At 34.9% G+C, this 21,673-nt stretch overlaps 2 protein-coding genes across 2 annotated transcripts in view; one reads left to right on the top strand and one right to left on the bottom strand.

The window, feature by feature from the left end:
* B3GALT2 (beta-1,3-galactosyltransferase 2) overlaps positions 1–4,437 on the bottom strand; it is a 7,754-nt gene extending 3,317 nt beyond the window's left edge. Inside the window, exon 1 of the mRNA XM_006916210.2 lies at positions 3,705–4,437. The gene's annotated coding sequence lies outside the window, so the exon portion shown is untranslated. The remainder of the gene's footprint in view (positions 1–3,704) is intronic.
* CDC73 (cell division cycle 73) overlaps positions 1–21,673 on the top strand; it is an 85,885-nt gene that overhangs the window by 48,022 nt on the left and 16,190 nt on the right. The window contains exons 11-13 of the mRNA XM_006916211.3: positions 10,155–10,212; positions 16,869–16,904; positions 17,460–17,547. Of these exons, the coding sequence (XP_006916273.1) occupies positions 10,155–10,212; positions 16,869–16,904; positions 17,460–17,547 (182 nt within the window). The remainder of the gene's footprint in view (positions 1–10,154; positions 10,213–16,868; positions 16,905–17,459; positions 17,548–21,673) is intronic.

Raw genomic sequence — 21,673 nt, 5'->3', positions numbered from 1 at the left:
CTAATTTTAACCTTCCTCTTCAAATATGAGATATTCAAGAGATCATTATCCTCACTTAGACTTAAGATTGATTTTTAAAAAAATATAGCAGCTAATTATCTTTCATTATCTGTGGCCTTGGCGCAGAATACTATCACATTTCCCTGTTGAGTCTCCATGTTAGAATTAAACAAAGAACTACTTTGAACAGTCTTCAGATTTCGTACAAAATATAGGCACTACTGTCATCCAACTGTTTAACATTTTAAATTTCACAAAATGCATTTTTAAAGGTTCTTAAGTTATGCTGTGTTCAAAATTTGCATGTAGGGAATTTGTTACATTTTTAGGATTTTTGCTAACATGACATTTAGAGCCCTAGATTAAAACAAAACAAAACAAAACAAAACAGTGAGATATCAGTATGGGAGGTTCATGATACCACATACCAAGAACTGGCCGTGTTATATTTGGACAAGGTTTTTCAGTTCTTAGTTTTTCTGGATCAAGGCGTGGGGGTGGAGTTGGATAAAGGAGCTGTAGCTTGAATTCTAGTGAGAAGGAAAAAAAAAAAACTCTGGGAAGGGGATTAATATGTAATTTTAATTTTTTAAACTTTTGTGAATTTTTTTTCTTTAAGCACAGGAAAACTAGTCAGTTAAATGCAGTGTAGGAACAGTTATTTGAAATTATAACATACATGCATATATGTGTTTATTTAGCCTGTGATATTGAGAGATCCATGGTTAATACCAAATTTGCTTAACCCTGGCACAAAATGGAACTCCTCATATAACTGAATAATTATACAGTAAAATTCACATAATGTGAAAAACTTTCAAAACATTGATTGAAAGATAAATGTGTGAATGAAAGTACTTCTGATCACAGCCACTAGGAGGAGCAAGTAGGTGGGAATGTGAACAAATTTCTAAAGAGTAATAGTACAGGCTTTTGGTAATTTCTAGTATCTGAAATTATGTAGTACTTTTAGAAGTTACGATATTTCTCAAATGTAGAAAATTAATCATTTTGGAGCTATGAATAGTGATTTTAAATTTTGGAGTTTTAAAAACATAAGATCAAGTTTGCTACTTGTTAAAGTTTGTATACATGAATTTTAATTTCACATTAGTGTAAGGAATATCAAAGTTACTATACCAGTAAAATAGAATTCTTCAGTGAGCTAAGCTGAAAATAATAGAGCTGAGTGTTCTGATTTAGAAACTGACTTCTTCCCTTCTTGCACTTGTAAATTGTTGGCCAGTCTATTTAGACTGAGAAACACTTTTCTAAGCTTTATTTCCAAATAAAATGTTTGAAAAATAGTAATGATTCTTCCTGCAGCCCATAAAGTAGCCAGTAGATACAAGGGTTATGCGTATAAATTTTTTAAAAAAATGGCTTTTAAAATTTATTTGGTAATCTATTTTAAACATTCCAAAGCTAAGTTAACTGTATCAGCTTTCTGTTGTTATAATGCTTGGGGTCTGTTTGAAAGTCTCAATCATTTTAGATCTTTTAAAAGTGTAATTTGATTGTTTAAGAAGCAATAAATACAAGGTCAAATGTTTGAATGAATGTTTGAATACAAAATTGAAGAGGTGAATGAAGGTAAATATCATAGTACTAAATTGTATTTTTATGAAAATAATATACCTGAAGTGATAGCTCTAAAGTATTTCAGTGTTACAGAAAACAGCAAATTATTACATATTGCAATCTAGCATAAATATATAGTTTATGGTTCTATATAATTTTGTAGCAGTGGGTGATGGAGATGCATCTTAACTTAAATTCATGATATTTGTATGTTTGTAAATATTAAGCTGCTCAGGCTTGAAATCATATGTAACCATTTGAAAATCTGCCATTGATAAAAAAGCATGTGTCTAGCTTAAAGTCTTATTAAAAGTTTCTCAGGTATTATAATTTTTCTTTTAAAAAGAAAGTAAAATGACAAGTTTTATTACATGATAAAATCGTTTTCCAGTTACTGCCTGTTGTATTTTAATTTTCAAAAGATGAGAACAAGACAAAGTTAAAATATTTTGGCATTCTAAATAGTTTTGCACTTTTAGATTTTCAGCAGAGAAATAGCTTTGCTTTGTCTCATGGATTTTTATGATAATTTTTCAAGTTATTAATGTGTATTTATGTCTTATGGATTGAAGTTCATGGAGAGAATATTACTATAAAATGTTCGGTTACTTCTCACACACGAACACACACACAGACACTCACTTTATCATTTGGCTTTAAGAGTGTTGATATCTTCAGTCTGTTGGAATAGTTCTAAATTTAAGTGGTGCTTGAATAGGAAAATTCTACACTTTTGTTTTGAGATATCTAGCTTATAAAAATGTTTAATTGGTGACTTTAACCTTGAGAGATAAAGGCACCAAGAGAGACTTCAGATTTTTACAACCATGTTTTTATTTAATACCATCAGATTTCATTCGTAAATGAAATAAAAAATTCATGGTTTGAATGAAAGTTACTGTTGAGGTGTAATATTAATAGGGCCTATTAGAACTTGTTTAATCTTAATTTTAGAATGGAATGCTTACATGTCTTAAAAATGTTTGCTTTTTATGATTATTAACTAATAGATTATTGAGTTTTGCTGTGAAATTAAGCAAAAATTAGGTATTTGATAGATTTGTAAAAAATTTGAGTTATCTTTGAGTTCCTGAACTATGAGCTGCTATGATTGTTGCTAAAATAGTTTATTGGATTTATTTCTGCCCTGCACACATACCTTGAGAGTAGTTCTTTACTACGTATTAATGTATCCTGGAAACACAGTAGCTACATTTAATATTATTTTGGCCTTATATTGCTATTTATGGATATTTTTATAACAAAATATTTTCGTATTATGTTTTTGAATTTCACTTTAAAAATTATCACCAACAACCTTCTATTTGATCATTTAGAATCAGTCTGTTGCTTAAAATCAAAGCTCACTATTTCAAATGGGGGAATTTTTAGCAACTATCAGTATTTCTTTGTTTAAAGTTGTATTCATGGACTCTGTAATCACATGCAAATCCACTGTGATGGTGTGCTCTGCATGAACTCCCTGCCTATGTGATCCTATGCAAATGCTTTCTTTTTGGTATCTTATCGTTGGTAATTCTTAAAATTTGTTGCTATCTTAGATTGTGATCATTATCTCTATTTGGAGAGATGGATATTGGAAGGAAAATTTTGTTACTAAAAGCTGCTATATATTAAGGTTTTGTTTTAAAAGGACTAAAAAAGCTCTTGATAATAAGATCATCTTTGATACTATTTATTGTAATTTCATTGCATTGTCTCTTGATAGCCATATTTTAAGGGAGCACTGTAATTTATGAGATAAGGGTTCAATTTGACCTAATTTGGCAGAGGATCGCTGTTTGCTTTAGAGGGCTACAGATTTTTTTTTTTTTTTTTTTAAGTTTAATTTCTCAGAGAATTTTTTAGGCACATCTTGTTATTATTTGCCTTTTCTCTCATATACGTCTGTAATCCGTAATTACTCCAAGCTAAATATTTACCTGAATAAAGCAGTGACAGCTTATTCTAAATAATGACACATTTTAAAATATATTTAGAAACCCTTTCATAGTTTCAAGGGCAGTGAACTGTATGAACTTGTTTATCAGAGACTAGTGCCTCCAGGGCTAAAAAAGGCAGCAGACATTTCAGTGGCTATCACACATAAGATATCGACATACCTTCCTTGGTCAGGCCATTTGTGTGGAGAGGATTATGCCCACTGAACGTACTTTTGGCTCGCCATCACTTCAGCAAAAAGATGCTATCGAACATGCGCACATCCCCCAATAGTCTGCCTCCTGCGATTGCTTTTCACAGTATCCAAAGTGTCCATCTGTCTGCTTGTCTTCCAGGCACCCTCCTTCTTCATATGGGTCCTAGTCTTCTGAGGCTTTCCCTTTCTTTCATTTTCTCTTTCTTTAAACAAAAGAGCTGTAGTTGTCCGTTCTGTTTGGAGCACTGTTGACTCTTCCCGACAGTTGATGCATTGAAGCTTTTTACATCTGCCGTTTTCCTGGCCGGACAATGCAGTGCTGTGTTCTCTTCTCAGTATCCATATTTCTAGTAATAACACGGAGCTGCAGTGTAAAGCAGCCAGAGCTAGAATGGAATGCTTCAATTGTATTGGAAAAGAGCAGGGTTTAATTCTCTTTCGTTGTTGCCTGGCAGCTGCAGGAAGAATTCTGAGCAGTTTTACTGGGGTTTTAGTCTATAACATGAAATCCATGTAAACGGTTCCTCAGCTGCTGCACAGGCAGGCAGCAGTTTAAATGTGGGCTTGACAGATGCTCTCTCTGACAGAGCAGACTTGAACGTCACTGCTTGGCTGAATCCCACGTGATTGTTTGCATTAATTTGGACTAAAAACCTAAGGTAGGGAGAAGCTTGGGGATATTGCTTCTATGTGATTATATATTCAGTACAAGGGAAGTGATGGGTGAATTGTATGAAAATGAGATGATTACGAAATGGTTATAATTTTATTTTGTCCATCTTTTTTTCCTTTTTTACTTTATACTTCAGCACAGGCTTTCTGAATGTGTTCAGTATTAGATATTGCTTTTCATGTTTCTTATGTGATTTCATTGGGCATAAGCAATATAAGCTTTTGTATGTAACTTGGTATAATTTAACCCCTTCAGTGCACTTGTTCCCTTGAAGTTTTCTTTTTTCCCCTCAAATTGCACTAATTTTACCAATATCTAGTAAAAACTCAGACCCCTCACACCCTTTTCTGTGGTTTATTTAAATCAGCTGCCATAGATTGCTTTACTGGCACGTGATGTGATACAGCCCACTTCTTTTTTTTTTCCTCTTACATGGTTTCGAGTATTCCAGAAGGCAGCAAAACTTTATTTTTAATCACTTAAATGTCAGAATTTATTTTTTATTTTTCCTTTTCTTTAAAATTACATGTATGATAGAATTCAACAAAGTGATACAGTAGATACAGCACACTTGTACAGGATCTTCTTGGTGGGTCATCAGGTTTTACTAATCATATTTACTTGTCCTAATATTTTAGGATGGGTTAGTAACTTTCTATCAAGCAGATTTTTTTAGTTAGCACTAGATACTTGGATATTTCTTTGTAGGGTTAGTCCCCTAGGCATTTTGCTTCCTTTTTTTCCTGCGGAGTACTGAGACACTTTTTTTCTTTTTTTAAGCTTGAAGTATCAGTTTTTCATGACACTTTAGGGACATTAACTCCTAGAAATTAGGTTCTGGAACTTAGGCTATATATCTGTTGTCATAGATACGCTTCCTCCCACCTATCTTCCCCAGCAAAGTCTGTAAGTTCAAATATAGATTTACATTACTTCTAATATTTAAAATTTTTTGTCCTCATTGTATATTTTTAGTATGGCTGATGCATGTGGTTTGTAGTTTTAGGAATCCTTTGACTGCCTTTTAGGAGCGCATGTGACTTTCCTAGAAATCTTAGAAGGAACATTAAGAATTTTTAAATGGAGACTTCAGGCCTAGAGCTTTGACTTTCTGTGTCAAGTATGAAAGAGACTTGGCATTTAGTCCTTCTGTCCACCGTACCATGTGCTCACTGTTCTTTTTGTTTGTTTAATTTAGGTAGCAGAGTAGTGCTTAGTGCCTACTTAAAATAACCGATTTTACAAAAGTAGACGTTGATTTCAATAGATCAGTATTTATCAGCAATGCCTTCCATAGGATTTGACTTTGTAGCTGGCAGCAGTATGACCATTTTTTATTAACTCAAAGTCAGAGTGGATGATAAGCCTACCTGAGATGGTAGATAAATGGTTTTAATACACATTTAAAGATGAAGAACCAGTGCTTAGAGCTGTAAATTAATTATTCTTCTAAATATTAACTAATCGGTGATGAGAAAGACTCCAACTAGGAGTTGTCAAGACAGTTCGTCCAGGTCCTTGTGCACGGCTCTTGAACATTACGCTACATGGTGCTGCTGGACAGATCGCGGGAATTTTTTTCTAGTACTAGCGCAGCATACCCAGAAATCACTCATAGAAGTATAAATGGATGTGCACACTTTTACTTTATTTACCTGTTCAGGAAACACGCGTTGATCAACTACCATGTGCCGACGTTTGTAGTTAGACACAGCTTATTCGATGTTTGGGATCCAGAGATGGTGTAGCCACATTCCCTGCCTTTTCTCTAGGAAAGACAAAATACTTAACTTTTGCTAGTTTTGTCCCCCCCCCCACACACACACACAAAGTTGCTCTTGCAACTACAGAGTGGAAGAGTTTAGCACCCAGCGCCACCTCAGTGCCACCTCAGGTTGAATGAGAAGGTAGAGCCCTTGAGGCACTAGAATTGGCACTGGGGGAGGAGATCGATGTCGGTGACGGTGACGAGGAGGTAGAGGATGAGGAGGAGGAGGAACGCTGAGCTCCCCTGCTGGCCGCAGGCTGCCAATACAGAGGGCTGCTGGGCCCCCAGAGAGGCTGGTGGTTCCCTGCCCTCAGTGGGGACACCCCAGGGACAGGGCCAGAAAAACAGAGCAGGCATGAGATAAAAGTTCCTTCAGTGCTTTTTCTAGTAACCTGCATGTTTCCAGCCAAGAGAAACTGTAAAAATCTTATGACAGGCAGGCTTGTAGAAGTTCTTTCTTTAGTTTCTTTTAATATCTGAATTCTTTGGTTAGACCTCAGTAAATGTGACAAGTTTCTTTGTCAGACTTAGCAAACTGGCAGATATTTTGTTAAGTTTTATAGTTATAACTGTCTTGTGATTTTGACTTGCATAGGTCTACTTTTTAATCTGTAACACATCCCTGATGGGAAATAGGCAGTTTTTACTAAGTGCATTATGGGTGGGTTTTCAGGTTTCCCCGAACCTATCTGGAATAGACCAGGCCGCAAAGAGTCAGAATTTAAAGACGATTTGCAATACCTCTGTCAACCTTAAAAATAAAATAGCCATTTGTTTTACCAGCAAAAATGAATTTGTTCAGGAATGGCAGAGGAATGGCAGTTTGGGACATGCAAGCTATGACAAACCATAGGCAAGTCTGAGAGGAACTCAGGAGAGAGAACAAAGGAGCGGAACATTACTTTATAGAGAAAAGTTGGGAGGGGATGCTTTGACCAAAAGGCCATTGGAGGAAAGCAAGAGTTTAAGGTGGTGATGGATTCTCATTGGCTGAGTTGTGGCAGTTTCCCATTGACTAGGGTGTTGTTGGGCAGGGGGAAATCGTCCTTCCTGCAGCTGTGACAGTGACAAAGAAGTAAGCTGTGTCTGGTATGGCATGAAAGGCAGGCTTCCCCTGTGAGGTCTGCACAGCAGGGTGGTGCCTGAGTGCTCCCTCGGGGCTTTCTAGCTTCGATTGTAGATAATATTTCTTTATTTATTTGTACACCTCCCAACTCTTAGTTTCTGCTAGGTACAGAAGTAATTATTATTTTTTTAGTTAATAGTTTTGCAGCGATTATTACATGATGAATCAGGAATAGATTTACTCATTAGTAGTAAAGATAAGTCTTTTTGTGGACTTGTAGTATCTGTTTATCTAATCTAGAGAAATTCAACTCAGTGTCCTTGGTAAAAAGAATGAGGGAGGAAGGGGTGTTGGGGGAACGCTTCAGCTGTGATGGACGATTTCTGTTTGTGGAGGATGAGCAGCTGTCCTTGAGTGACGGGAGAAGGGAGATGGCGTCTGCACTGGTCTCCTTCCTCTCCGTGCTTCACTGTGAGTACTTGGCCCCTGAGTGCGAGGCGTGTATTTCAGCCAGTGCTCACCTGAAGAACTAGCTGTTTTTCCAGTGCTGGAGAAAAATCTTAATGTTTTGGATTAGCTGTACTTTCCACCATAGTACTCTGAAAACGTCATTTGACACAGTTATTTAGAGACCAATTTTAGTCTAACTGAGACCAGTCAACAATTCTGTGTAGTAATGTTTGTGTGGAGTTTATATCTTCACTGTTTTGACTTAATATTAGATGAATTTTTTTCATTACATAAGCGATTTGGATGAATGGCATATTTTTGGCCATTTAATTTTAGTAAATCATTTTCCCTTTTTGAAGAAAAAATGATTGTTTATTAAGAGTTTAGAATTTTCCTTTGAAGTCAATAAATGATTTATGAACCAGTTTTACTGTTCTTTGAATTTACAAAGTGGGAATTAGCCTGATTGCAAATTAGCAATCTCAGAACGACCACAAGTGTCAGTGTTTGCCTGCCTTGTTTTTGTCCTTCAGTTTTCACCAACTCGTGCAACAGGTATTGTTTAAGAATCTATTGACTTGAAAGCAGAGCTAATTTTAAGTGTCTCTTTCAGAACTAATGGTAGACACCTTTATCTGTTTTAATTCATATAAGCCATTAATGATCCTAAGGGAAAATATAAGCATTTAAAATGAGCAGTAATGCGGCAGACACTTCTTTATAGTGTCCTTGTACGTTCTTTGGCTTCTCAGTAGTGGAGCTATTTCAGTTGAACTCACATCAGCTAGAATCTGTCTATTGTTATTTGGTACATGCAGGGGATACTCTTGGTTAGAGGGGTGATACTGGGGAATAATACTGCTTTCTAGGAGGTGTTCTAGAAGTTCGGGAGGGAGATTTTGGTTGACAGAGTTATCAAAAGTCATCTAGTGAGTGGGGCCAGGTGAGGTAGTCTAGTGTGTGGGACATTCTTTGAAAACAGCATAGGCTACTTCTATGTTCTGTAGAACTTCTGACTGTCCCATTGGCTATCTGGATGTGGGCAAAAGCCTTCTTTATAATTAAAGAACCTAAAACACAATTGGAATACAAAGTATATTTTGTCAAGTTTTAAACATGCACAGTATTTTTCCTAAGAATTTAATTCCAGTGTATATTGGAAGGAAGATTGTACTTAACTTTATTCTGAACTTTGCCAGTAGTTCACCATTCTGAAAAATCATGTTACTTGTAGTGGTGTTGGTCATAATAATTATTGAATCACCAACACAGTATCTCAGTTTGTGGGCATTAGTAATGGTTAAATTCACTGTGATTTTATTTACAGGTACTAGTATCAGATTACTTAATTAAGTCTTCTGGTATAATCAGGTCTGAGACTCACATATTGAAATACACATTGTTTTAATTTCTTTTTTTTCCCCTCGCTCTTTAATTCTCTCCACCCCCCACTTCCACTTCTAACGTACGGATGTTGCCGTCTCCCCTTAAGAACTGGATCTCTGAAGGTGGGGTGTCTCCTCTCATGCACTTACTGTGCGCACCTGGGGCCTGGCGCCCCTGACACACTCGGGAGGGCCTGGCACACTCGGGGCCAGGCGCACCTGGGGTATGGTCCATGGCTCCACCTGGGGCGCGAACCCCGGACCTTCTGCGTGTAAAGCAGACGTGCTAACCACTACACTATGGAGCACACCTATAATTTCTTTTAAAATTTATTTCTATAAAGAAAAATATTTTAATAAAAAACAGCGTGAATATGATTGAAACTATTACACTAAAAGTAGACAACTTTTTAAGTGTCTTAAGCATTTCAGAGTCATCTCCTAAGTATTTACTTGATATACTTCAACAAGTAGCATATTTCCTGTAGATATTACATGCTTAGTAATTAGTTGATATTTGTTACTTCGGTTTTTAAAATATTTTTAACCACTCTTACATGTAACAAATCTCATCTTTATAACTAGGATTATTGTTCCTGAATATTTTAAAGGCATTTAATGTGAACTGCTTGTGTTTTTTTTAATGCCCTCCAAAGTAACATTGTTTACATTTTTCTAAAGTGAGGTCATGTATTATTTATTCATTTTGAGACCATTTAAGGGGGAAAAAACTGACTTGATTTAAAAACTCGATTTAAGTGAAATTTCTGAGTTGTTAAAATTGTTAACAATTAAGCAAATCATTAACTATTTGAATAATATTACACACTTACAATGACTACTGTATGTATGGTAACAATTTAAATTTATTTTTATTTGATTACTATTTTTACCTCATGACCAATAGCATAGAAGATAAAGTTTTTTTTTTAAAAGCTCTTAGGATCATAGCATACTCAGTGGAGTGACTGAAAGAAAAATAGATGTAGAATTTCTTTGTAGTAATGTAATGGTGTTTAATTGTTACATAAAAGGAACTTTGATATCACATATCATTTTTTATTCTTTTAAAGGAGGGTGCGTCAGCTCGCAAGACTCAGACTCCCGCAGCACAGCCAGTACCCAGACCAGGTAAAAATATAAAACTTTGGTTTTTGTTTGTTTGTTTGTTTTTTTCCTAAGTGATTCAATAGTGGATTTTCTTTTTTATATTTGTAATACTTTGAAAGAATTGAAATTTTACTTAAAATACTTCTAAAGTAATATGTGACCATTTACTTGAAAATAGGTATAGTTGAAGAGTTTAAGAAATGTTTCTATTTTAAGATTCTAGAAAAATGCTTTAAAAAGCTGTTGATAATTACCATCCTCTCACCAATTCCTTGTTTGAGTTCCATGAAGGTACATGTGAATGTGATCGCCCCCTTGTAGCAATATAGAACCATAGTTTTAATAGACTGATGTGCAGCTTTGATACTTAAAGTTTCAAATGTCATGTTATTTAGCATATAGGGTCTGTAATCATTTTTTAAAAATGTGTTAAAGCAAAGGTAGTATTGAAGTTATTTTAAAAATATTTTTCTTCCCTCTTGGTACTTAAAAAGACTGATCTTTATAAATGCACATACATACCAACACTAAATTTATTTTAGGTGTCTTGGGTTTGATTTTGCTGTTTGTTTTAATTTTATATTTAGCATAATTTCAGTGCTAGGCTATAACACCTGTCTTTTTTTACGTCATCATTGCTGTTGAAAGTGACTGAAGAAAATGAAAAGGGCCGGAAAAGCACAGGCAAGAATTTTACTGGGTGATCTTCCTCTTAAATTTAGTACTATCAGTAGTGTAGATTTGGATATCTTTTTATTTATAATGTTGTACACAGGCTAATTCTAAAAATATGTAGATTATAAATATTAAATATTCCTGGAAGCACTTTAAAAGTATGGTATTAATATTATATGGGGTTTATATTAGAATGGTTCTGTGTCCTGGATCTCGAAATGACAGTGTTTACCTTTTTAAAAATGTTAGCGGGTTTGTTTGACGTCCTTGTCATTCCTGTTTTTGAGGAAGAACGGAGAAAGAGTGCTTCATTAACCATCTTGAATTTGGAGCACACTGGATATTATTGGTTTCAGATGACAAGAATGTAGGACTATTTTTAAGTAGACAGCACTATTCCAAAGCCCTTATGAAAGTATAAGGAAGAGCAATTAAGTTCAGTAAATAGTATTTGAATGTCGTCCATGTGCTCAGTGTCAGCAACTAGGAAAAGCTAAAGGGGCTCTTTTCAGGGAGGAAGGAAATCGTGAAGGAAGTAGGGATGAGTGGGCTGAGTTGGGCCCAAAGAACACAGCCTACAGAATGGAGGAGTGTTGTGGCGGCAGTTAAATGAGTGATAGATGCAGAATTGCTTGTTTTTCTTTAGAATGGAGAGATGGGAGGCTCTAGTTTGTCAGTCTAAAGAAGATCCCGTGAGATGTTTAGTATAAAAGGATGGAAAGCACCACCTGAGGATTCTAACCAGTTATATGTGTTGTGTGATGTAAAATTGTCTCTCTCGCATTTTCTCAAATTCATTTGGCAAACAAAGAAGGGGTGGGGGAGGCACTGACACCTGAGTAAACCAAGTTGTTCATGTGCCCTGTGTTCAGATGAAGCTCAGGGAGCTGGATTCTGCCAGATGTGTGGTCTTGGGGAAGGTCATATGTAAAGTAAGGAGCTCTGGGTCTTTTCAGTTCTTAATAGTCTATCATGCTTCTTCAGTTCTACCAAGGTGCACTGGAGATTAAACGGGGATTAATCTGAACTAATGTCTCAAAACCAAATTTTCTGATGCCCATTATGTGACGTTAGCTCTTCCTTCTTCTACTCACTACTCCCACAGGTCCATAATTCCTACCCATCATTGTACAAGCAAAGATTATTTTATATGTTTTTAGCACTCATTTGTCTCAGTAAGACCCTTGGTTTGATTGGATGTTAGCACTTTGTCATCTTTATTTGTCTTGATCAGTGAATTTTTGTTTCACAGCAGAAATGTTAAATATATTTGTTTTGGGGTGCTGCTCAATTTTGAAGGAGTATTGTGTAGTATGTGACATTTTCATCTGTATTATCTTTTTCAAAATGAAAGAAATATGAGTGTACAAAACATCTGGCAATGTAATGGTTACAGATGAGAGATTATAGAATTATAGAGTTATTTGTTAGGTGGAGTTCAAACCCTTTGGAAATGGGGCACTGAGCCACCTATGCTTTTTCCTTCAGTGAAGGAACTCAAGGATGGACTTCCACTTTCGATAATTTTTTTTTCTTTATCCTTTCATCAGATATTTATTTAGCACTAATCGTGCTATCCAGTCCCTGGGTAAATTTAATATCTTAAAGTGGATACAGTTATCCCCAATTTCTAACCACTCCTTTAGGGGATATAACTAACAAGAGGCACGATTCCCAGTGGATTCAAAAGCATGAACCTTTGATAAGCCTTCATCCTGGGCCTGATTGTCGTTTCCTTTTACAGGTGCATATCACTGCTCTTCCCACCTCTTTCTGATGCACACAGAAGGCATACTTCACTTTCCAGCTTTAATTCTTTACTTCTACTTCATAGATATTCTGAAATGCTTAGCTGGCCGATAGCTATAGTTTATCTGCTTATTGCTCATGTGAGATTGAGATTTAGCAGCTCTGTGTACTTTAGATTTCTCATGCTAGTCAGTCATCCATTTTATAACCTAGGTGCAGGTTGGAGTACCTCATCCTATAATTTTAAATCTGTGTACTGATGATTTTCAGAATTGTATCTCCAATTCAGACATCTCTTTATTTGATTTTTATTTTTCAATTAGAGTTGACATTCATTATTATATATGAAATATTATATGTCAGGTGTACAGCATAGTGGTTAGATGTTTATATAATTTATGAAGTGATTCCCCCATTAGTTTAGTACCCACCCGGCACTGTAGGTAATTATTACCATTTTATTGACTCTATTCCCTATGCTGTACTTCGCATCCCCGTGATTGTTTTGTAACTACTAATTTGTACTTCTTAATCATACTTCATCCTTTTCATCCAGACTCCCAACCTTCCTCCCATCTGGCAATCACTGGGCTGCTCTATATATGTATGAGTCTGTTTTCAATTTTGTTTGTTTGTTTTGTACTTTAGATTCCACATATAAGTGAGATCATATAGTATTTGTCTTTCTCTATTATTTCATGTAGTATAATACCTTCTAATCCATTCATGTCGTTGCAAATCATAAGATTTCATTTTTTAAGACTGAATAATATTTCGTTGTATATATGTACCACATCTTCTTTTAACAGTTGTCTATTGATGGGTACTTAGTTTGCTTCCATATCTTGGCTATTGTAAATAGTGCTGCAGTAAACATAGGAGTGCATATCTTTTTGAATTAGTGTTTTGCTTTTCTTCAGATAAATACCCAAAAGTGGAATTGGCTGGGTCAGGTAGTTCTATTTATAATTTTTTGAGGAACCTCCAATCTGCTTTCCATAGTGGCTGCACTAAATTGCAATCCCACCAATAGTGCAAGAGGGTTCCCTTTTCTCCACATCTTCGCCAGCACTTGTTGTGTGTTGATTTATTGATGATAGCCATTCTGGCAGGTGTGAAGTGATATCTCATTGTAGCTTTAATTTGCATTTCTCTGATGATTAATGACATTGAGCATCTTTTCATGTCTAATGGCCATTTTTATGTCCTCTTTGGAGAGATGCCTGTTTAGGTCCTCTGCTCAATTTTTAATTGGATTGTTTTTTGGGCGTTGAGTTGTATGAATTTTTAAGTAAATTTTGGATATTAACTCCTTACCAGGGATTATCATTGGTAAATATCTTCTCCCATTCAGTAGGTTGTCTTTCTGTTTTAAGTTTCCATTACTGTGCAAAAACTTTTTAGTTTAATAATGTCCCACTCGTTTATTTTTTCTTTTGTTTCCCTTGACCGAGAAGATAAATCCGAAAAAATATTGCTAAGAGCACTATCAGAGAGTTTACTGCCTGTGTTTTGGGTCTAACATTGAAGTCTCTAATCTATTTTGAATTTATTCTTGAATGTGATGTAAGAAGGTGGTCTAGTTTCATTTTTGTGCTTCTATCTGTCTATTTTCCCCAACATAATTAATTGAATAGACTCTCTTTACACCATTGTATATTCTTGCCTCCTTTGTCATAGATTAAATGACCATGTAGATATGGGTTTATTTCTGGACCTTCTCTTCTGTTTCATTGATCTGTGTGTCTGTTTCTATGTCAGCCCTTTTTTCTCTGATATTTTCCCTATGATGTCTTACTTCACATCTTTCTTCTTTGTTATTGATAAAAGGCACCACCATCAACTCTGTTTCTTAAGCCAAAACCTTGGGAGTTATTTTTCATTCTTCACATTTGCTTATTGCTCTCATCTGATGTCGGTGAGTTCTGTCAAATTTACTTTTTCTGTATTCCAAATTTATCTATTTTCTCTTTATATCCAGTACCACAACTCAAGTCTAAACCATCATGATTTCTCTAGATCACTGTATCTTAAAGTATTATTCCATGACCTGTTTATTTCTGGCTCCCAATAAGATATATACAGAAATTGAGAGTACAGCACTGTCACAATATCCAAGTGTCTGCTCATTTTTCTAGTAGTTCATCGTTACTGCATTTTATTCAGTTATAGCAGAGCATCTTGTACATAGGCTCTGAATAAATATTTAAGTGAAAAACATAATTATATTTGAAATCAAACACAGGAGCAATAATGCTTATTCTCAGCCTGTAAATTGTCAGTCACTGCATTTGCTGAAGCAGTGGTAGTGGTACTAGGGGCAGTAGCAGTTAGCATCAGCTGTAGCCACAGGGTTCAGTAACTGGTGAATAGGTGTCAAGACTTGGCTAAGGGACTTAAGGTGCATTGTTGTTTTTAAGACTCTTACGGCAGTATCGAGAAGTGGAAACTATTATCTCTGTTACGGTGTGGACGGTTGAGGACCGCTGCAGTTGAGCAGTCAGTCAGTTCAAGCGGCCAGGGCAATTTGCCTAGGAAGTGCCAAAATAGGGATACGCATTGAGGTCATCTGAATACAGACTCTTGCTCCTGGTGACTGCCCTGTTATTCTGCTCCCCCACCCCCCACCCCCAATCCAGCTCATCGGTAGCATGGGCCTCACTGTGTCCCTGTGTTGGTCTTACTCACCACAAAGCTATAATGTTCCTGTGTAGTTTTTTATTTATTATTATTAAATCTCTAAATTTAATATTTTTAATATGTGAATTTTTATAATTTTATGCTTACTTTCATTCTTCTTAGCTCTGATTTTAGTGAGTCATTTCCAAAATTACTGAGTATTGTGGGCTCTCTTACCACTTCGGTGAGATTTCAAAGACATCTTTTTTGTATTTCTTCTTAGTCATTCTCTTAGCACCTCCTTTTGCCCGTTTATCCATATATCTGTCCACCCTGTCATTCCTTTATCCTTCCAACATATACTACACATTTGAGAATGTATTATGTTCCAGATGATGCTATCTTGTTAATCAGATGTATCCAGAAGTCATATTTCTAAAAATGACTTAAGAAAGTTTCCGTGTTTTTACACAGCAATTAGATAAGAACACTGTATTAATATGTATGTGCGAACTTATATTTGTGTATATCTTTCTCTGCTTTATGTGGCGGGAAGAATCATACTGCCAAACTCTATAATACCTAACACAATGAACTAGCTGTATACAGGAGTATAAAGTATTAGTCAAAATATACAGTTTTACTACTGTTAAAATGGGACATATTCCAAAACTGTGTGTGCTTCCCTTTAAAAGTGGTATGTTTCGAAGAACTGATGTTTAATTAGAATTTTAAATCTCTTAAATTTTATTTATTTTTATGACTAAAATAAATTCTAGCACAGCCCATGGCACACAGAAGGGTACTCAGTAAATTTTAATTTTATGAATAAATGCAGAAAATTGAACATATAGCATTTTTTATCCTATTTTAAAATACATTAATCTTGATCTAGGTTGATATTACCATTATGCCAACAAGTATTTCTGTGCAATATAAAGTCTGTATATAAATAGTGAAAATATATGAATACTTATGTTTTTTATAACATACATTCATAATTATTAACATGGACAATTCCAGATTCTGATCATCACATGACTCATTGCCTTTAATGTTCTCTTCTTCTGCTACTACTACTAATAAAAAACAATTTTAAAAAGAAGAAAAAAAGGTAATAAATATTTTAGGTTTTAACTCCCAGTAACACTTTTTTCCTCCAAAATGGTTAAGCACATTTCCCCTTTCTAGTGCTTCTCCATCAGTATTATATGCTGTCGTAGTACTTTTTGCATTTATTACAGTGGCAATTAGTTAATTAAGAAATTGTTTATTTGCCTTTTTTGTGGGACCTTAATTCCATGAACATAGATACTCAATACCTACCAATGTGGTATATCCAGTTTTCCTGTTTAGTAAAAAACAACTACAAACGAATATAAATAGGTTCCCTGGTAAATAAAGACCAATTCGACTACAGATTGTTTTAAATGCTAAGGCATTTTAATGTTTTTGTGAAGCATTAAGGAGACATAACTCAGTATTACCTAAGAAGATTGCAATACATTTAAAAATTTTATTACTAGTCGTATGTAAATATAAATAATTTTTAGGCCTTATTCGTTTTTAAAGGTATAAAATAAGAATGTTATTTGCATAACACTCAGAAGTTCTCTTTTTCATTCTCTCAACAGTTTCTCAAGCAAGACCTCCCCCGAATCAGAAGAAAGGTGAGGTTATCCATATGATTCTAAAGTTATTTTTAAAAGTAATTGTGGGAGATGGCTCCATAGTGTAGTGGTTAGCATATCTGCTTTACACGCAGAAGGTCCTGGGTTTGCGCCCCAGGTGGAGCCCTGAGTGTGTCAGGCCTTGTGTGCATGCCGGGAACATGGCGGGGAGACTCCTCGCTTTCAGAGATCCAGTTCTTTAGGGGAAACGACAACATCCATAGGTCAGAGGTGGAAGTTGGGAGTGAGGGGAATTAAAGAGGGCAGGGAGAGAAGTAGTTGTGATTAAGCTAGATTACAAAACCGAGGCTGATCTTATGCTTGTGCAGTTATGGTTAATTGTTTGTGCTTGCTGTCTATTCTAAGTAGTCAGTGCTTAGGTCATACTTATTATTAAAAATAGTGAACATCACTGCTGACTTAACATACTTTTTTTTTGCTTGGAAGAGTTAAAATTACAAATTTATAAACCTTTGACTTTTAATTAGGAGAGTAACTACAATTCCTTTTAATAATGATAACATATTTGCTACCTTTAAAATTTTGTCTTTACAGGATCTCGAACACCCATTATCATAATTCCTGCAGCTACCACTTCTTTAATAAGCATGCTTAATGCAAAAGACCTTTTACAAGACCTGAAGTAAGTAATTTGTTAAGCTATTCTTTTCGTAGGACATGGAGATATGTTCAAAATTTATAGTTAAGAGTCTATCCCTTATTTTGAGAAAACAAAATTTCATTGTGCTATACGCTTTATAGATAGTCTGAAATATAATTTTCAAAACAGAGTATATTTTTTTATACCTGGATTCTTTAGGGAAAATTATAGAAACTTCAGGCTAAAGTCTTAATGAAAAGGATACAATCATATTAATTTTTAATATGAATTGTTTTGTTTTGATTCTACCCTGAAGATCTTGAGTAGGTTCTAAAACAAATTGGGTTCTCTCCCTCTCCCACCTTCTAAGTTCCATTTGAAGTGACAGGAACTTCTGTGTGTTAGATTAGATGTACCCTAGTGGGAAGAGGGTGGGACCATAGTTTTTCAACCTAGACATTGGGAAAAGTCGAAGTGGAAGTGAAACCTATACTTTATGTTAAAATTTCCAGATACTTTCTGAGTTTTTTTTAATTGAGGCGTAATTGATGTAACGTTATATTAATGTCAGGTATACAGTGTAACGATTTAATAATTATATGTATTATAAAATGATTACACAATAACACCAGTTAACAACCATCACCATACATGGTTACAGTTCTTTTATCTTGTGATGAGAACTTAAAGATCCCCTCTCCTAGCCACTTTCCAGTATGCAATATAGGATTATCGATTCTAGTCACCATGGCACACATCAGCACATTCCTGTGACTTATTTTATAACTGGACATTTATACATTTTCATTTTATATTGGGATTTTGTACCTAAATTTTTAATACCTCCTTCATCCTTTCCTGTTTAAAATGAGCATAGTTGTAATTGTAACTCAGTTTATACTAATAAACTTGCATCATGGCATTGGGCACAAAATAAATCTCTTCCCTACTCAATCAGCCTTAGACTTAAAGTTTTAATTTACATATTTTCCAAGAGCATTTATCTTTATTAGTTAATATGATAAATTAATAAAGTTTATTAGGCATGTTTAATCTATATTAGTAGGAATTCAGTCTGCAAAATGTACATTAATCTGTTAAGACACTGGCAAATTTTTAATTCATACTTCTTAATTGTTTGAGTTATACTCGAGGAGAATTAAAAAAGCAAAATCTTTAATAAAAATGTTTCCTTTTTTTTAGCTATAAATGGGTTTTTTGGTTTGGAATACACCCTACATTAGAAGTTTGTATCTAGTAAGTCATACTGTTTTGCCTCAGCTATGAGAGTTACAGATGGATTTAGTCATAACTCTCATGCAGGGAGAGTGCCGTGTATACTGAGTTTGTTCATTCAGCAAACAACAATAACTAGAAAGCAGTGTGCTAAGTGGGTGACTATACCACATGACAATGGTGACAGTGTGTTAGGAGTCATTGATAGCAATTGGTGAGAAATAAAATGCATTCCAGCATTTGGTATTAAACCCAATCTCAGTGCCCATTTTTCAAAGTTTGGTGAAAAGTGTAACTTCCTTTAACAGGTCACAGACTGGAACCACATCTTTAAGATGGGTTCAAAATCAAATTAGACCTCAACAATAATGTATCATTAAAAACTGCACCTAGCTCTCTTCTCACTAATTATGTTTTATTAGAACATACATAACAATAGTAATTTTTATGTAATCTAAAGAAATACTTGAAATTCATTATTTTCTGGAATTAGAGACCTGAAAATGGAATAGAGACTACATCTCGCCCGACCCATCCTTATTCTTAACATGCTGCAAGGGAACCCTGCAGGCTGCTCCTCCTACTTAGTTGCGGAGCAGGATCTCCCAATGACCAGTTTGTTTTAACCTTTGGACACTGGAGTTTCCCAAAACATTCAGATTAAGGAGTGGTTTTTTTCTGAACCCGACAGTATGGAATAGCTCAGTAACAAAAACTCCTCAACACTCAAGGCCTTATGTTCGCTGTTACATAGAATAATAATAATATTTTCTAATCTGAATGGCCTGACATTGAAAATTTTTGTTAGATATTTTTAGTAGTAAATAGGAAAATACATTCACTCAGCATAATATCTAAAAGAAGAATGTGAGTGAATGCTCTACCTTCTTTCTTAGTAAAGTAACACTAATAATTCTTGAAGAAGGAAAAAAGGCAGCCTCACCTACAAAAGGGAAAGCATACTGCTTCTAAATAACTTACGACTAATTAAATATGAGAAGCAAAATAAGTTGTAATGCTTGCTGATTTTGGGTTTTAACAAATGTAGAACTGAATTTTCAGTGGCTGTGACTTAAATAGCTGTATAAAAATCAATGTAACCTGGCATATATATATTCATATGTTAAGTAATTTTTTAGTTAGTGCCTTTGAATGAAATTTCCAGTGAACTTTTTTCCATTAACTGTATGGAAAGGAAGGAATGTGTATGTTTTATATTTTTATATTTTATTAGGCTTTTATAGCGAGATTTAGTGTTCCGACAGTGTTGTGGATTACTCAGGTAATTTCCTCTAGTAATCTACAGTTCCTCAATTGATCTGCAGTTGGGTGAATAGGAATGTAATCATTTTGGCCCACTGCTTGCAGTTGATTTAATAATTGAGACTGCGTTGGACCCATGCAAAAGTGGTTTTCATTGACAGTTTTTTAAAAATGTTTTGTTTTTGTTTGTTATTTATGTACTTTTCATCATTTACAATCTGTGAAATACGATATGCATCAAGTTTTTTGTTTTTGTTTTGTGATGCCATGGCTTCTTGTTTTGCATTCTGGCCACCCAAGTCTTTACAACTAAACTGTGAATTGCTCAGAAAAAATGGACTTGTTATTCTACTGTTATTTGTATTTTCGTTGTTTAAAACAGTGTTTGACAAATAATGAGTATTAAGTAAATGTCTAGGAAGAAAGAAGAAAAGGAGGGGGGACCACACTGAGAAAACTGGGGAATGGTAGACTCTTGTGTACCTGAAATTCTGAATTTATTTTTATGTGTGATTGTGCAAGTTGTGAATTCATTAGTGCATTTATTTCTAATTTTAAATTCTTTTTTTTTTTTTTGATATATGGTAGTCATATCTGCAGCTGTGACTTGATTTTAGTCCCCATGAAGTATCATTATATTTGATATTGTGTTTTTTTACACTTACATTATTTGGATCAGGTGATCTTAACGGCTTTTTCTTGCTCTTTGATTTTTATGATTTGCGAATTTGATAGTTCCAGTTCTCATAACTTTTTAGTAATTGACAACTATAGTTCTTATAAATTTGTCTGAAAGGTTATAGAAAATTCACGGTAAGTTTTTGAAATGTTAAAGAAAGAAACTCTGGCTTTGAATTTTTTTTAGTCTCCAGAACTTTTGTAGTGCTCCTTTGAATGTATTACAAATCTAATATTTAAATATTATTTTATAATAGAAGATAGCAAATGGTGCAAAGAAACCACAAAATAAATTTTAGTGTCTTTCTCCTTAGCCTTACTACAAGAAGCCAAACAGTTCAGAAGACCACATTCTTAGGATAGGTCATGCCTAATTTTTCTTCTAAGTTTCAAACATTCCCTTTATTGTTTAACACCTCATTGCTACTGACATATCCCCTACAGTTTGAGTCAGCTGGAGGCTTTGCTGTGTAGTTAATGCATAATTGCAACCTCCTCCGCACAATTATAGTACTGGCTGTAACCCATAGCTCATGTTGGCATAGGTTCTATTTGGTTTCATGTAAATTGAGGATCCTTCAATTTTCTAGCCCTTTGGTAAGTAAATGAAACAAAACAAAATAAAACCCACCTTAACCTTTTGCATCCTAAATAACAAAATTAAGGTTATATTGTGGAAGTATTAAAAACCACATTTTACATTTGTAAACATGACTTTGAGAGACGTTTTAGTGGGACTGTAAGTTTATTGAAAATAAACTGATTGGATGGCACTTGCGAATCTGGCCATGATGGGAGCCTCATAGGGCAGCGTTCCAAAGAGGAGAAGTTGCACAGAGAGGGTGCTCCAAAGATAGGTAGAGGGTTCCTCTTGCTTTACTCAAATTATTTTCACCACATGAAAGTGAGGAAACTGCTTAAGGCCTGGGAAAGAAGCATGTAGAATAGTTACTGGAGCTTACACCGTATGGTGACTAGTTCATGTTCCCAG

The sequence above is a fragment of the Pteropus alecto genome, unplaced genomic scaffold (assembly GCF_000325575.1).
Source record: "Pteropus alecto unplaced genomic scaffold, ASM32557v1 scaffold65, whole genome shotgun sequence".
NCBI classification, from domain to species: Eukaryota; Metazoa; Chordata; class Mammalia; order Chiroptera; family Pteropodidae; genus Pteropus; species Pteropus alecto.
This window is presented reverse-complemented; position numbering and strand designations above follow the sequence as displayed.